The 16,919-nt window shown below is 37.9% G+C and overlaps 1 protein-coding gene across 36 annotated transcripts in view; it reads left to right on the top strand.

The window, feature by feature from the left end:
• The window catches only part of SH3D19 (SH3 domain containing 19), a 163,185-nt gene that overhangs the window by 72,920 nt on the left and 73,346 nt on the right, over positions 1-16,919 (top strand). For 22 of the 36 annotated variants that reach the window (XM_070261489.1, XM_070261492.1, XM_070261490.1 and 19 more), the window contains exon 2: positions 6,402-6,441. In XM_070261489.1, the coding sequence (XP_070117590.1) occupies positions 6,402-6,441 (40 nt within the window). Of the gene's footprint in view, positions 1-4,493; positions 6,320-6,401; positions 6,442-16,919 lie in introns of those variants that run through there. The other 14 variants (XM_070261504.1, XM_070261510.1, XM_070261515.1 and 11 more) reach the window with 12 other exon arrangements.

Consider the following 16,919-nt stretch of genomic DNA (forward strand, 5'->3'; position numbering starts at 1 on the left):
GAGTGTTCATCAGAACCTAAAACACAAGTGAAGACAGTGGGCATCAGAAGGAGAAAACAGATTCCAGAGACAATCTGCTTCTTTGTTGAAACATAACTCCCATATTGAAAAAACTTCCCTTCTATCTCTAATTTCTCCCTTCCTGTGTGATTAGAGTGCTGCATTTTAATGAGTTTAGGCTCTTTATAATTAGAATTAATGAAAAGTGTCAGTCTTGACATGCCGTAGACCAAGCTTTTCCACTTAGCCATGATAGCATGGGCAGCACTCATGTAAACTTCTCTATAACATGCCTTATTTCTCTCCTGCAGTGGTGACTCACAGAGATTGTCTTTAATTTTTTTTTCTTTTTTTGAGGAAGATTAGCCTTGAGCTAACTACTGCCAATCCTCCTCTTTTTGCTGTGGAAGACTGGCTCTGAGCTAACATCCATGCCCATCATCCTCTACTTTATACGTGGGATGCCTACCACAGCATGGCATGCCAAGCGGTGCCATGTCCGCACCCGGGATCTGAACTGGCCAACCCTGGGCTGCGGAGAAGTGGAATGTGCAAACTTAACCCCTGCGCCACCGGGCTGGCCCTGTGTCTTTAGTTTCCTGGTATTTTAGATCAAAAGAGTAGTAACTTTGTCACTTAACTTCAACAACAACGAATGTATTTATTGAAAACCTATCATTTAAAAGAGCAATATACTAGTCACTGTGGTAATCTCAAAAGTGACTAAAAATCAGTTTGCAAGCACACCTGAACAAAGGCGGTGAAATGGAATTAGAAAGAGGAGGTGAACAGGTATTAGTTGATGTCAGTAATTTTGTAGAATGAATATTGTCTTCTTTTCAAGTAGACATATATTTGCAGTTTTCTCTGCCTTAATTTAAGAACCATTTAAAAATTTTAGAAAAGTCTCTGAAACTCTGATCTCAGATGTAAACTTCCATCCATGCTCTATTTGAGTGGAACCAGTTTTGCTATCTTTTAAAGAGTCACCAAAGTAAGGTTGGTGAACCCTGAATATCTTCTGTCTTCTAATGGCTGGATTCATTGTTTTATTTATTCTACTTATCATAAGTAAAGAGGTAATGATATTGTTACTGCAAAGAATTCTTTTTCAGAGTGTGGGTATCCTTCCTTTAGTTAATACTGAATAGCACAAAGCATTTATGTAGGAGTGATCTGCTTTTTAAAAATGATATATATTATAAACTCCCAAGTTGGAGTTTGACAGTAATGCTTTGGGAGTGTGATAAAGAATCCTTTTATAGATAATACTCTAAATAAAGATTTTAGTGCTCTAGTGTGAGGTACAAAACAGATTGCTTTATACCACTTCCTATTCTATTGTGAATGTGTCTGTGTGTACAGTTGTCCCCCCTTGTCTGTGGTTTTTCTCTCCATAGTTTCAGTAATCTGTGGTCAACCACAGTGAGAAAATATTAAATGGAAAAGTCCAGAAATAAAGAATTTGTAAGGTTTTTGTTTGTTTGTTTTATTGAGAAAGATTAGCCCTGAGCTAACATCTGCCAATCCTCCTCTTTTTGCTGAGGAAGGCTGGCCCTGAACTAACATCCATGCCCATCTTCCTCCACTTTATATATGGGACGCCTACCACAGCATGGTTTGCCAAGCAGTGCCATGTCTGCACCCAGGATCCGAACCAGCGAACCCCAGGCCGCCAAAGTGGAATGTACGCACTTAACCGCTGCGCCACTGGGCCCACCCCAAATTTGTAAGTTTTAAATTGTGCACCACTCTGAGTAGCGTGATGAAATCTTGTGCCGCCCCACCCCCTCTGGCCCTGGTGAACCATCTTTTTGTCCAGCATGTCCACACTGTATGCGCTACCTGCCCCCTTAGTCACTTAGTAGCCCTCTCGTTATCAGATTGACTGTCCTGGTATTGCAGTGCTTGTGTTCAAGTAGCCCTTATTTTACGTCATAATGGCCCCAAAGCACAAGAGTAGTGATGCTGGTAATTCGAATATGCCAAAGAGAAGCCATAAAGTGCTTATTTTAAGTGAAAAGGTAAAAGTTCTTAACTTAATAAGGAGAGAAAAAAGATTATATGCTAGGTTGCTAAAATCTATAGTAACTTTTATTACAGTATATTGTTATAATTGTTTTATTATTAGTTATTGTTATTCTTAGTTATTGTTGCTAATAGGTATGTATCATAGGTATGTATGTACAAGAAAAAACATAGGATATATATAGGATTTGATACTATCCATAATTTCAGGTATCCACTGGGGATCTTGGAATGTATGCCCGTGGATAAGGGGGTACTACTGTATTCATTCATGTAGACTGAGTCTTCCCACTAATTTCAAAGAATGATTTAGGACCTTTCACTGTCAACTTGAGTTAGTAGTGTAAGTCCCTACACAATGGGTTTGATTTTCTTTCCAGTTAAGTGATCAAAGCCAAATCCTCAAAGCCTGAATGTCTTAAACGTATTTTAATAAGGTTTGAGTTGGCCATTCTTCTTAGTTTTAATCAAAGCAAAAGATGACATTTGCATTTTTGTCATCTTCATTTCAAAGTGTTTGTTGTATTATTAGATTCAGAATCACCCAGGGGCCAGCCTAGTGGTGCAGCGGTTAAGTGCGCACGTTCCGCTTCTCGGTGGCCCGGTGTTCACTGGTTCAGATTCTGGGTGCGGACATGGCACTGCTTGGCAAGCCATGCTGTGGTAGGGGTCCCAGGTATAAAGTAGAGGAAGATGGGCATGGATGTTAGCTGAGGGCCAGTCTTCCTCAGCAAAAAGAGGAAGATTGGCAGTAGTTAGCTCAGGGCTAATCGTCCTCAAAAAAAAAGAATCACCCTGAATGGTTACACATCAGTAGGATCTGTCTGGCTATTCCCTAAAAGCTGTCCCTGCCAGAGCAGGGCCCATTTCTACATAAGTGGTATACCATAAACATTAGAATCATGTATGTCCAAATTACTTAAAACCAGAATCTTCATGGCAAAAAAATTGGGGTAATCTGGAGCTCTCATACAGAGTCACTGACCCATGGTAACTTCCTACCACTCTGCAGATTCTCAGTCCCCTTGATGTGCCATGAATTCCCCCATTGCCTCCTTCCATCTCCCCACAACATTTACGCACGTGCAGCCATCAACCCCCTTTGCACCATTCTGCCTTTGGTCTGCTTGCAAGGTATTCTTCCATTTCCCCAATTAGCTTCATTAACCAGGAGACATGGGTGAGTAGAGGCAGGGAAGGCAAGCGCTCTCTCGCACTGTGTGTGTGTGTGTGTGTGTGTGTGTGTGTGTGACATATACCTCCAAAACCAACAGACTTTTTACATAGCCATCCAACTGTGCTGACCTTCACATTGAGAGTGTACTGCTGATCTTTGAGTGACCTAAATCATCATGCTCTGCTTGGACCCCTGAAGTTTAGTGCATTGTCTACAGCAAATGTGCAGCATTTGCCAACTAAATTGTAGAGTTAGGGCATTCTTATTTTTAATAACTCTTTTTTTTTGGGTAGAAATGGTGAGACTTTGGGCTAGTAAGTTATTTGTATGATTTCTAAGTATATAAAAGTTCAGAAAGGCTTTGCAAGTATATTCTCTCCAAATTATTTAAAATTAGAAACTGAAAAAAAATTTGGGGGCATGTGCCAAAAAATATTTGATTTGAAATAAATAAAGTCCATATGTTAAAGCACTATATACAGTAAAGATGAAATTTCCATGTTTGCTATAGATCTGTTCTCATTTTCCTTTAGGTTATTTTATCCAAATGTTTTATTGTTGTTGGCACGATCCAGATCTTGAATCTGCCCTCAGTGCTTTGTTTTGTTCAGTCCTGGCTTTCGAACCAAAATAATAACCTTATTATTTTGCCAGAAATTCAGCATTACCACTAATGTATTTCTTGACAATTGCACAATATTCTTGGCTGTGATGAAAATCACTTTGCTTAAAATAAGTATATAAAAATATGTGTAGACGTACAATACACAACATATACACGCTGCATATTTATATGTATTCAAGCTAAAAGATGTCTTATGGCAAAATGTGAAATCCAGTTATTTGTATACTTTGAGAAAAAAGATGAAGCCAAGAACATGTGTTTTAATTTGTTTTCCATTGTCAAGAGGTGGAGGATGGGGAATATTGTAATGGATAATTTACCCTTACCCTCAAATTATCAAATATATGGGTCTTAGGAGTAACATATTATAAACACTTGTGTATGCATGTTTACATAACACATATAATGCTAAAAGTGAGTTCGGGAAGAAAGGTATAAAATGTCTTCCAACAGATTATCAAGTTATTTTCTTGGTTTTTAATTATTAGTTCATAGAGAAGTACTATGGGGAGGCATTTGTATTTTCTTAGAGCAGAAAGTATAAAAATGACTGTAGAATTTCCTGTTTTAACCAAGAATGAAGGAGAGCTATGAGCCATTCGCTTCCTGAGTGGCTGCATTCCAGCTGTGCAGACTGGTCATAGCACATCTGCCAATGAGAACAGGCCCTGGAGGGAAGCCCTCAGATGCTGAGTCTTGTTTACATGCATTGTGACTCTGTTTCTCCCCTCCTCCTGTGTGTCATACCACTAGGAAGCTTTGCGCGAGAATTTGCTATTACATGCGAAACTAGGATCACAGCCACATCAGATAGCAATACGGGCAGACTTTTAGCTCATCTTTAGCCACAGGTAAGAGTCGTTGCTTTGTTATATCACAGCTGGTCTGCATCCAGTTTCTAGTTTTACTTTGAGACGTTATACTTTACTTGTGTTAGCAAAACTAGCATACTAAAAGCTGAAGAGAAATGATTGAAAAAATGATTAATGTGCACTGTATGCTAAGACTTCAAATTTTTAATACCCAACAAGTAAAAAACCGTAACATTTTTATTTAAAGGAGGGGTAAAACCAAGGTAAATTAAAACAAAAGTTTTAAAACGGCAATAACGCTAAGTCACTGTGTGGAGAAGTTGGAACCAGAAACATATTAACATTGTGCCTTTTGGAGAGCATTTTTATCTAAAAGCAACATTTTTTTATTGTGAATCTTCCTACTTGTTAGTCTTTCGAGAACAGTGTCTTCCTGTGTACTAACACTTTGGTTTAAAAAACATTTCTTTTTTTTATAAACCCATTCAGAAAGAATTGATATATACATTTAACTATGTAAATTGTATTCCTTTTCTTCCATAATTCTCTCTTAGAAGTTTTAGAGTATGTTTTCATTATCTTTATGCTGCTCCACCAGCAATAAAATTAAGGGAAAAAAAGAATTCTTATCTAATCTTTGTTTTGCCATTAAGTTCTATCTTGTTAGTATTAATTTAGAAGATACTTTAAAAACTATATTTTGATAACATTGCATGGGAGGGTTTTTTTTTGTCATTGCATAGGATTTTAATGTGGCCTACACATTGCTTTTGGTTAGTTTTTCCGTAACACTGAGACCTTTTTACTGTATTTATTTTTAAGCAGGACTGAAAAAAAATCATTAGAGTCAAAAAAGACAGCCTGTAGATTTTATGGTTCTTTCTGTTGTGTATAATAGTCTTGAGGTTGCCTAACAGCATTTTATAGCAGTCCAAACAGGCGGTTTTGAAAACTTCAAGCAGCCATGCTGTTCTCTCTTACCCTATCGCAGGGTCTCTCAACCTCATCACTGTTGACATTTTGGGTGAGATAGTTCTTTGTTGTAGGGTGCATTGTAGGATGTTTAGCAACATCCCTGGTCTCTACCCACTAGTAGCTCCTTCTTCCCTGGTTGTGACAACCAAAAATGTCTTTAGACGTTGCCAAATGTCCCCTGGGGTGAAATCGCCCTGGTTAAGAACCACTGACCGATAGCACATGAGACCTAATTATCTGTGAAACATTGAAATCCAACTTCTGGAAAGTTCTGGGTGATAGAGAGTTAAGGATGAGGCTGTACTGGTCTTAGTGTCTTTGCAGATGTTGCTGTAGCTGACTGCTAATTTTTTTTCCCCTCCCCATCCTGTTAGAAGCTTTTGCCAACCATGATTCATGGAATGATTTTTTTGAGCTGAGTAATTTGTGGCTTTTCAGTTTCCTTACTTTCTTTCCTTAGCTAAATTTGTTTTGGTTTTAGCAGAGTGTTTAAAACAGCAAAGATCTTAGAAAATGGAATAATACATGCAATGATATATTTTTCAAATACATGATTTTAACAAACCATGAAAACTCTATATGTTGGTCCTTCTTGGTATCCTTTCTACCTCCTCTGTTAGACAAATGCTCTCAACTCTGATGGAACGCTTTATACATGGGTGGACACAGCAGCCCTTGAACATCCGTTTGTGAAATCTAATGGTATGCCAGCTGGTATTTAAGAACTTTTTTTCCAGGGCTTCTAAAGTGCATCTTGACATGTAACTGTCTTCTTTCTTTACAGATCGCAACGAACGAAATAAACCAGAGCATCGTTCTTCAAGGTATGAATTTACAGTATTCAATAATTCTCTATAAAGCTTCTTGTTTGGGAAATATTGTTTGGAGGCAATGCAAGTATCCCTTTTAGAGTTATTGTAAATTTGAATCTTCTCTGGTATTCAGAGAAGCTTCACAAGGGAAATATTCTTCATTCAGTGAACAAAAATTCTTTGTAAAATTATTGGCTACCTGGAAGACATATTTTATTTTAAGAATTCCTATCAATAACAGGTAAATCTTTACAAAAAAAATATTTTATCCCTATTTCTTTCCTTTTGTGGTTTATTTTCTTCCCATTTGTTTAACCAGTATTTTTACAAATGTGTATTGATTTTTTTTTGGTGAGGAAGACTGGCCCTGAGCTAACATCTGTTGCTAAACTTACTCTTTTTTTTCCTCCCCGAATCCCCAAGTACATAGTTGTGTATCCTAGGTGTAAGTCCTTCTAGTTCTTCTGTGTGGGATGCCGCCTCGGCAAAGCTTGATGAGCGGTGTGTAGGTCCATGCCCAGCATCTGAACTGGTGAACCCCAGGCCACCAAAGCAGAGCACATGAACTTAACCATTATGCCACCAGGCTGGCCCCTGATTTTTCCTAATTATAAAAACTAACATGGGGGGCCAGCCACCGTGGTCTAGTGGTTAACTTTGGTGCACTCTGCTTTGGTGACCTGGGTTCGGTTCCTAGGTGCAGACCCGCACCACTCATCAGTGGCCATGATGTGGTGGCGGCTCACATACAAAACAAGGAAGATTGGCAACAGATGTTAGCTCAGGGTGAATCTTCCTCAGCGAAAAAAAGAAAAGAAAAGAAAAGAAAAAAACTAACATAGGCTCATCATGGAAATTTTAAAAACATTTTTTAAAATACAAAGCATTAAAAAAACAAAACAGAACAGCCTGTCTTCCATCAGCTAGAGATGGCTGGCTACTGCTGAAAATTTGATGTAATTCCTTCTAGATTTTTTATCAGTGTGTATGTATTCCAAGTGAATTCTTTAAGTTCTTGTCAGATAGTTTCAAATAGCCAGGAAAGTTATATTACTTAAGCCTCTCACCCACACTGTCTGAGAGTATGTTTCACAAGACCATCACCAGCACTGAAGAGTATTTTTAAAAATCCTTTTCAAGGGGGCCAATCCTATGGCCGAGTTGTTAAAGTTCTGTGCACTCCACTTTTGGAGCCCAGGTTTACGGGTTCAGATCCTGGGAGTGGACCTACTCCACTCATCAGCCATGCTGTGGTGGCATCCCACATACAAAATAGAGGAAGATAGGCGTGGATGTTAGCTCAGAGCTAATCTTCCTCAGCAAAAAAAGAGGAAGATTGGCAATGGATCTTAGCTTGGGGAAAATCTTCCTCCCCAAAACAAAACAAAACAAAACAAAAAAACCTTGTCAAACTAATAGGTGGAAAATTGTCTAATTTCCACTCCTAAGCAAGAATGACAGGCCTTGGGGCTGGCCTGGTGGCATAGTGGTTAAGCCTGTGTGCTCTACTTCAGCAGCCCAGGGTTCGCAGGTTCAGATCCTGGGCGCAGACCTAGACACTGCTCATCAAGTCATGCTGAGGTGGCCTCCCACATACAAAAAAATAGAGGAAGATTGGCACAGATGTTAGCTCAGTGGCAATCTTCCTCAAGCAAAAAGAGGAAGATTGGCAACAAATGTTAGCTCAAGGCCAATCTTCCTCACCAAAAATAAAAGAAGAAGAAGAAGAATGACAGGCCTATATTCAATTTTTTTAACCCAGTTCTGTGAAGGATTGTAATTTTTCTAATATTGCTTTCTCCTTGTTCCACATTCCATCACTTTTTCTTTGCACTTTGTTTTGTGGGAAGTGATAAAATGATGATAATGCATTCATTAGTTTGACTGGCAGTAAAGCAAACCTGATGCTCTTTCAAGATATCAGACCCTAGAATGTGTTGACCTCAGACAAATAAAAATACAAAATCTATGAAAACTCCTTTAGTTAGAATACCAATACATTTTGCAGAAACTGTCAATCAAAATAAGTTAGTGAGACCTAAGTTGGGAGAAAAATATAGCTGAGTATTTGGAGTGTAAGGCTGGTTTTTTTTCAGGTATAATTCACCTACATTAAAATATACTCTTTTTGGTATCTGATTCTCTGACTTTTGACAAACATATAGTTATGGTAACCACCATCACAATCATAGAAAAGTTTGTAAGATTGATTTTTTTAATACTTAAAAAATAGAAGAAAAAAGACAGCATAAGAGAGAGGACTTTGACAGCATGCTTAATTGTGAGTGACATAAAGTTGGAAGGGTAATACACTGCTCATCAAGCTATGCTGTGGTGGTGTCCCAAATACAAAATAGTGGAAGATTGGCACAGATGTTAGCTCAGGGCCAATCTTCCTCACCAAAAAAAAGAAGAAGAAGAAGAAGAAGGGTAAAAAATAGTTTGGATAATAAAATCAGGATGCATAAGACCCTTGACATACTGAAGTTTTGACTGAATCAAGCAATATGAGTTTTAATTGGAACAAATGTGAACTCTTATACTTAGATCTGAAAGAGCAATGGAACATAAGGAGATAGAAGAGATGTGACAACAATATGTTTGAAAAAATCTTGAAGAGTTAATTCTTCATAAATTCATCATGAGTCAAAATTTTTATGTCATTGTCACCATCTCCCAAAAAATGTCAGCATTGATTTAATTACATTGAAAGAAGTATAATGTCCAGTATAAGAAAAGTAATAGCTCTAGACCATACTTTTGATATTGTATTCAATTCTGGGTTCACCAGACCTTGAAAAATTGAAGTATGCAATGGACTGGCTATATTGATATCACTTAAAAGAAAAAAAAAAAAAAAGAGTTCCATGCCCCTCCCCGGAGAGTCTCATTCAATAAGTGGAGTGAGTGGATCCTGGGAATCTGTTTATTAAAGAAGTCCCCTAGTGACTCTGATGTGTAGCCAGGTTGGGAACCACTGGACTAGAAGATAGCAGCTGACTTGGAACAGGGAATATGAAAGAGAAGAGGAGGGTGGGAATCAAAACTGAGTCAGGAACACTTGTGTGAGGAATTGGGTGGATTTAGCGGAGGTGTGGAAGTTTGGGAGGTGGATGGGACAGAAATAACTGGCTTCAGACACCTGGAGGGCTGCCCTGTAGGAGAGACTAGCAAAATTGTTCCTCATAAATGCTATTCCCCACTAAGAGAAGCCAGGCATCCTTGGAGGAATGGCTGATGCTAGGTCTAGGCAGGAGGAAAGTACAGGTCAGCTGGGACTCCTGGGGTGACAGAAGGGTAGGAAATGCTAAACTAATGAGATCATATCAAAAAGGCCCAGGAGGCAGCTTCAAGAGGCCCCCACTGGCCAAATCTGGGACAATTTGAGTATCAAAAAAATTTTAAATGATAGTGGATTCTAATACATTGGATTTTTAAAATTAATACATGTAGAGTAAATCATAGAATCAGAATATCACCATTTTGCGATTCTCGGTGTAATATAGTTGATTCAGAAATGGATCATCAATGGCTCCTAAAACTTGGGTAAAAAGTTGCTGGAGGGGGCCGGCCCAGTGGCGCAGCAGTTAAGTTTACACGTTCCACTTCTCAGTGGCCTGGGGTTTGCCGGTTTGGATCCCGGGTGCAGACATGGCACCCCTTAGCAGGCCATGCTGTGGTGGGCGGCGTCCCACGTCTAAAATGGAGGAAGATAGGCACGGATGTTGGCTCAGGGCCAGTCTTCCTCAGCAAAAAGAGGAAGGTTGGCAGTAGTTAGCTCAGGGCTAATCTTCCTCAAAAAAAAAAAAAGTAAAAAGTTGTTGGAGGAAAGATATTCACACTGTCTTAAAATGTGTTTTTAAGTTTTTAATTATGAAGGGAAAAATGTACCTTTTCATTGAAGAGACCTGGTGATCACATTCTTAGTCAAGAGGTCAGTGTGTACATCATCACTAGTGAGACAACCTGATAGTCTGCGCCCTCCAATGATGCGTTAGCAGTGCACGTAGCTATCACTTATGTAGTAGGAGACTTTGCAAAAAAGATAATGTCATGAAAAATACAAAAAGGCTACAAGAAATTCTAGGTTAAAAGAGAATGTGAATTGTTTTTCATCTGGAATTTTTTAAATCCCAGATTAAAGAAACAACACTTTGGGTGATAATTAAGAAAATTTAAATATGAATTTTACTTTTGATAATATTTTATTAATCTTCCTTTTTTTAGGTGTACAATACAAATGCTGTTTTGTGGGGAAATGTCCTTATTCTTAGGAGATAGATGCCAAAGTTTTAGGGGTGATGTAGTCTTATGTTTGCAACATACTCTCAAATGCTTCATGAGAAAAAACCAGCAAAAGATATATTTTTTCAGAAAATATTTGAAAATATTAATAGTTGGTGAATAGATGAAAAGCGTATGGGGTACTAATTGTACTGTTGCTTCAACTTTTCTGTAGACTTAAAATTTTTGAAATAAAAAGTAGCAGGGGAGGGCACTGTTTTGTGTTTTCCGTGGAGTCCCAGAGGGCAGAGTGTGCGTCTGAGGGTGGACCGTAGGCGGTGGATTTCCGCACCACGTGAGGAAGGATTTCCCGATATAGCTCGTCACAGATGGAATGGGCCACTCTGCGAGGAAACACTGTCGAGGGAAAGCTGGACAAGCTAGTGCTGGGAATAACATAGAAAAGATTCATGCACGGCTAAATCATTCTCGATGCCTCCAACACCTTGCTTAGTCAATAGCCAGTCAGTATTGTTGAGAGGCCCTAATCTGGCCTCAGGAGACAGTAGAAAACAAGAAAAAGCCTCCAGCTTCATGGAGCATGGAGTGCCCCTTGTTTCGGATTTACACTTCCAATCTCTGAGAGCCTGTTTACTCTAAAGTTGGGGTCCGAGTCTTCAGAGTCGTACTTCAGGCAATGCTTGTGGTACTCTTGAGGGTATTCAGAAAGTATTTTATTCTTTAACCTCTAATTTAAACTATCTGATTCTCAAGGGCTGTGCTACTAGTCTTGGCAACCCTAGCACTTAGTATGCTGCCTGGTCTACAATGAGCATGAGGAAATGATTGTTGAATAAATGCCAAATGAAGTTCAAAGAGAGAAAGGGAAATGCCAGTGTTTTTCCCTTGAAGGTTAGGAAGAGCCTGGCTCTCAAAAGCTCGCCCATGACTGTTACTGATATGTTTGCTACAACAACAGCAAGGAGTAATGCCCTATAAGAAAGGAGAAATGTTTTTCCGGGAGAGGCCATTGTTTTCTGTCCAGGGCGTCTGCCGAGACTGGCAGTGACCTGTTGTTCCCGTCATCCTCAGCTGAGCAGGGCTGCCCCACCAGGCCAGCAATGCATCAAGCAGATTAATACCTGCTGTGTCAACAGAGCAGAAGGAAGAAAATATGAACAAAAAGTCACTTAATTTCGGTATGTTTGTTGGTTCTCCTCAGGCCACTCAGCAGCAAGAATGGTGGGCTTACAGCCCAGCAAGGATAGGAGAGATGCATTTCTTTTGTTTGTGTTTTTATAAGGCCAAACATTCCTATAGATTTCACAGTGAGAGGTGAATAAATCTGGGATGTCTGCCTGTTCTTTCGTTTCGATGCTGAAATAAGAAGGAAAGCATAACTCTTGTCAAATTAAAGGAAAAGTTTCATCAGTATAGGCCAACACCAAGACTTCAAGCTAAAAAACAACCCTTAAGCATTTTTAAGAGGCTTGCTGGATACTTTTTGATTAGTTTGTTTTGATGTTGGCATTTAAAAAATTTGCTTATTGCTGATTGACAATGTGGAAGTCAGAAAGGTCTGAATTTTCTTCTTTTCCTTATTAGTATAAATACACTATTCCCCAACTTGATGTCCTGTGGAATATTCTTCTGTAGGATATTAATCAGTATGCAAGAAATAAATTCATGCACAAAAAAGTTTGTGAAATGGTGAGTTAAAAGAAAATTAGACATATCTTTCTTCACTGTGATTCCACTAAGAGTCTTTGATGTACTAAATTGCATTATAAAACGCAAGTGAGAGGTTTACTGTACAGGATTTTAAAATCTTGTTTGAGTTTGTAACTTCCTTTCCCAAACACAGCTATTAATAACATCTAGAAAATGTACTATGGAATGGCAGTTTGGGAAACTAATTGAGAGGAAAGAAGGAGCTAAAGATAATAAAGAAAATTAAGCCCTGCGGCACTCAATGTCATGAATGGAAAATTAGAAGCTCTTTCTACCACCCTACAACTCTGAATAATAGATCCTAATGACTTATGGGGGCTGAGAAACCAGCTTCTTCATCTTGAATGTTTTACCTACTACAAGGAAATAATTTACACTAGGAGAAAAAGAAGGCAACGAAACAGAGAACCCTATGTCTGTTTCTCAAAAATTATCATTTGAATCTTAGTCTTCCTAAAGCCTTCTTAAAGCCATCTATTATAACCTCCTTTAATACCTATTCTTAAAATTCACTGAAATTTCAGTAAAAAAATCACCAAAGAATTATTTTTGAACTTGACAAAGTGATTCTAAAATTTATAAGGAAGAGCAAAAATAACCAAGGCAGTTTTGAAGATCAAGAGAGAGAGGTGGACTCTTGAAAGTAATTAAGACAGTGTTTTGTCAGCAAGCAGATTAACAGGTCAGTGGAACAGAATAGAGGCCACAACAGACATAGGTGGTTACCTACAGTTCTGTATCATGTGCTATGACAGAGGGGGCATTACAGATCAGTGGGGAAAGTGGATATGTCAACAAATGGTGCAGGAGCAATGATTACCCATATCTTTAAAAATCCTGATGGAATTTGCTTTATTTTATCACATGAGGTAGAATCTAAAGACAAAGTAAAACAGAAACATTTTGAAGAAATGCATAAGAATATCTTTATGACTCTCGGGTAGAGAATGAGTTCTTAAACAAGGCTCTACAAGTACAAACTACAAAGGGAAAGATTGGTAAATTTGACTATGTGTAAATTTAAAACTTATGTGCACAAAGACATTGGAAGCATGTGAAAAGACAAGTCATGACTCTCCAATGCACATAGGCAACAAAGGTTAATGTCCAACATAAATAAAAACTACATATCAGAAAGAGACAAATCACTCAGTGAAATATGGTCAGGAAACTCACAAAAGACGAAACCCAAGTAGCCACATAATATTTGAAAAGGTGGTTCTTTGCCTTGCTGCTATTAAGATGTGTGCTAACATGATAATGAGATACCATTTCACTTCCACTGAGTTGGCACAGGAATCTCAAAGATTGACAATAACAAATATGTATGAGAATAATTTGGCATATCGTATTTAGAGAACAATTGAGCAATATCTGGTAAAGCTGAAAATGCCCATACCCTACGACCAGCAGGTATTATATACCCTTGAGAACTTCTTTCACATGTGCCAAAGGAACCATGTACAAGCATGTTGAGAGTAGCACTGTTTGGATTAAGGGAACTACAGCTGTATGTGACAACATAGATAAACCTCAGAAACATAATTTTGGATGATAAAAAGCAAGTTGTGGAAGGATAGGTATGGTATCGTGTATAAAGCGGAGTTCAGCAAATGGGCCACATCTGGCCTGCCACCTGTTTTTGCAAATAAAGTTTTATAGGAACTCAGCCATGCCCATTTGTTTGCGTATTGTCAGTGGCTGCCTACAGATTATAACAGCAAAGTTGACTAGTTACAACAGAAACCATATGGCCCTCAAAGCTGAAAATATTTACTATCTCACCCTTTATAGAAAAAGTTTACTGAATCCAGATACAAAAAAAGTTTGCAGACTCCCTTTGTCAAAGGAGAAAAACAATATTTGTTTATTGAGTATTTTTTTATGGCTACATATATATGTAATAAAAGTACAAAAAGGTGCATGGAAGTAATAGATAGTGAATTTAGGATATTGATTATCAATGGAATGGGTCAGAGAAGGGTCCACAGGGAGCATAAAGTTTATCTATACTGCTTTATTGCTTAAGCTGAGTAATGGGCTTTGCAATATTATCTGCACTTTTTTTTAAATCCTAAAAATTTTCATAGTTAATAAAGGCCTTCAGGAAGACTTTCTTATATCCTATGGCACCAATAAAGATGTTTTTACAAGACATGAGCATAAAATTGAGTGAAATTTTCTTTGACTATTTCTTTTTTTTTTTTTTTTTTTTAAGATTTTATTTTTTCCTTTTTCTCCCCAAAGCCCCCTGGTACATAGTTGTATATTCCTCGCTGTGGGTCCCTCTAGCTGTGGTATGTGGGACGCTGCCTCAGCGTGGTCCGATGAGCAGTGCCATGTCCGCGCCCAGGATTCGAACCAACGAAACACTGGGCCGCCTGCAGCGGAGCGCGCGAACCCAACCACTCGGCCACGGGGCCAGCCCTTCTTTGACTATTTCTGAAAGGAGGAAATAGTCAAGAATGTTTGGGGAAAAAACATGATTAAACACTGTTTCATTCTACCTCCACTCATAGTCCTACTCCTGTCGTCCTTTACTCGAAGTACTGTTGATTGCTCTGTGGATTTTTATCTCTTTTTGTCATGTGAGAGTTATACAAGTAACACATGAAAATATTTTTTAGTGGTACGGAAATATGTGGTGTCTGCCTTTATTCCATAGACAACAATTTTTAAGAGTCTATTGGTTTAGTGTCCATCCTAGTCTGCTTTCTATGCGTATATATATATATATATATATGTTGTATATTCAAATAATATTTAGAATAAATGGGGATATGTGTGTGTATGTAGTATGTATGTATATGTGTGTGTGTATATATATATATATTTATGCCAGCTTGTCTTTTTCATTTACATTTTTAAAAATTTTACCATGTCACTTTCCACTTCGTTATTTTCTTAAACTGCTATATAGAATTTTCTAGTGTAGTTATATTATTATTTGTTTAATCAGTCCTCTATTGATAGCATTTGGGTTGTTTCCAATTTATAACAGAAGTGATGCTGCAATAAACATCTTTATGGTCATATCTTTGTGGTCATATCTTTGTGTATACATCTGTAAGAAAACCTCTTTTGCTCTCTCCAAGATAGATTTTTTTCCTCAAGTTTCTATTGAACTTCTATTCTCATTCACAATTATTTTAACCTTTAAAATTTTATATACCCTGCATTTCTATTTTCTTCACAAATCTCAAATAGCTTCATGGTGGTTTGGTGCCACTCCAGATTCAGTAGGGCCCGTTTCAACACCCCTGCCCATAATGTGGCCTTAAATGCCACCCTGCACAGGAAGGGACTGAAACCCAACATGCAGAATATTTGTAGCACATAGTTCAGCACTCTCACAATTAATAGTTGGTTATGTTAAAACTCATAGGCGCTACTTCGTCATGAAGAATTTGAAAGGGTCTTGGTTCTCTGCATTGGTATCTTGTTGATCTTATAAAGATGTTGAGGATTTTACTTTGACGCTTTACCATCATCATATTACAGTTTAAATAGATTAGCTAAAAGCAAAAGATTTAACTTGTTTTTGCTTTTTTCCTTTCTGAATATGTCTATTAAAATGCCATGCTCTGCGGAGCTTACTTTACTGTAATTCTGTAGCATTTCCCTGCCCCTATGTTTTGATTCCTGCACCTCTATAAACTATAGCTTCTGTGTAATTACTTTCTGGCATTATGTTTTCTAAGCTATAAGAGAAACATTACTTTTGCTGTAGCATCTGTAATGCCACAAATGAGGTGAAAAATTAAAATGTCTACAGATTTTGTGGGAAAAAAATCCTTTTGCAATGGGAGATGTGAAAGGATTATTAACATTTTATGGCATTCTACAGAGGAATAAATAAGTATATATATATGTATATAAAGTGTTGTTTTATTGTGGTTTTAAGAAATGTGACTTAAGCATTTCTTCCTAGTGTGATGGGAATGAAAATGAAGCATTTATATGGTATATTAGCGGGGTAATTGAAAAGTTCTATCTGCTGGCCTACTACTTCCAGAGTACCTAGTGTGGGGGCTTCTCTGAAGTTGTTTCAAATTAAACTGTCAGCAGGCAATTAACTTTGGAACAGCAGCTGGTTCTGTATTTATTTTTCTCAAGATGGGCATGTGTGGCCACCCGTTTCTCAGCAGTCCAGGGAGCACATGCAACTCCTGGCCCTTAAATGTTTTCATCCTGATTCTTTCCTCTCTTTCCCTTGGGTTATATTTTATATTCGTCCTTTACTTTTCTGCATTGTAATTTAGAAGCAGTTATTTACACAGTTCTACAAAATCTACATTAAATAGCCTTTAGTTGAGTGAACTTTGTATACATCTTTGTGCATCTCAATCTGTCCCTAGCTTATGATTTTACCCCAACTAATAAATATCCTTATACAGCTAGACTAAATGTTTTCCCTTATTGGTGCAGCGTGTATCACCTTCTTCAAATATATTGATTAGACCTATAAACCACAAAAGTGTACTAATTCCTGAAAGAATCTTAGTGTGGACAGAATTGCTGAACCATTATTCAAT

Source organism: Equus caballus, chromosome 2, assembly GCF_041296265.1.
Source record: "Equus caballus isolate H_3958 breed thoroughbred chromosome 2, TB-T2T, whole genome shotgun sequence".
In the NCBI taxonomy this organism is placed as follows: Eukaryota; Metazoa; Chordata; class Mammalia; order Perissodactyla; family Equidae; genus Equus; species Equus caballus.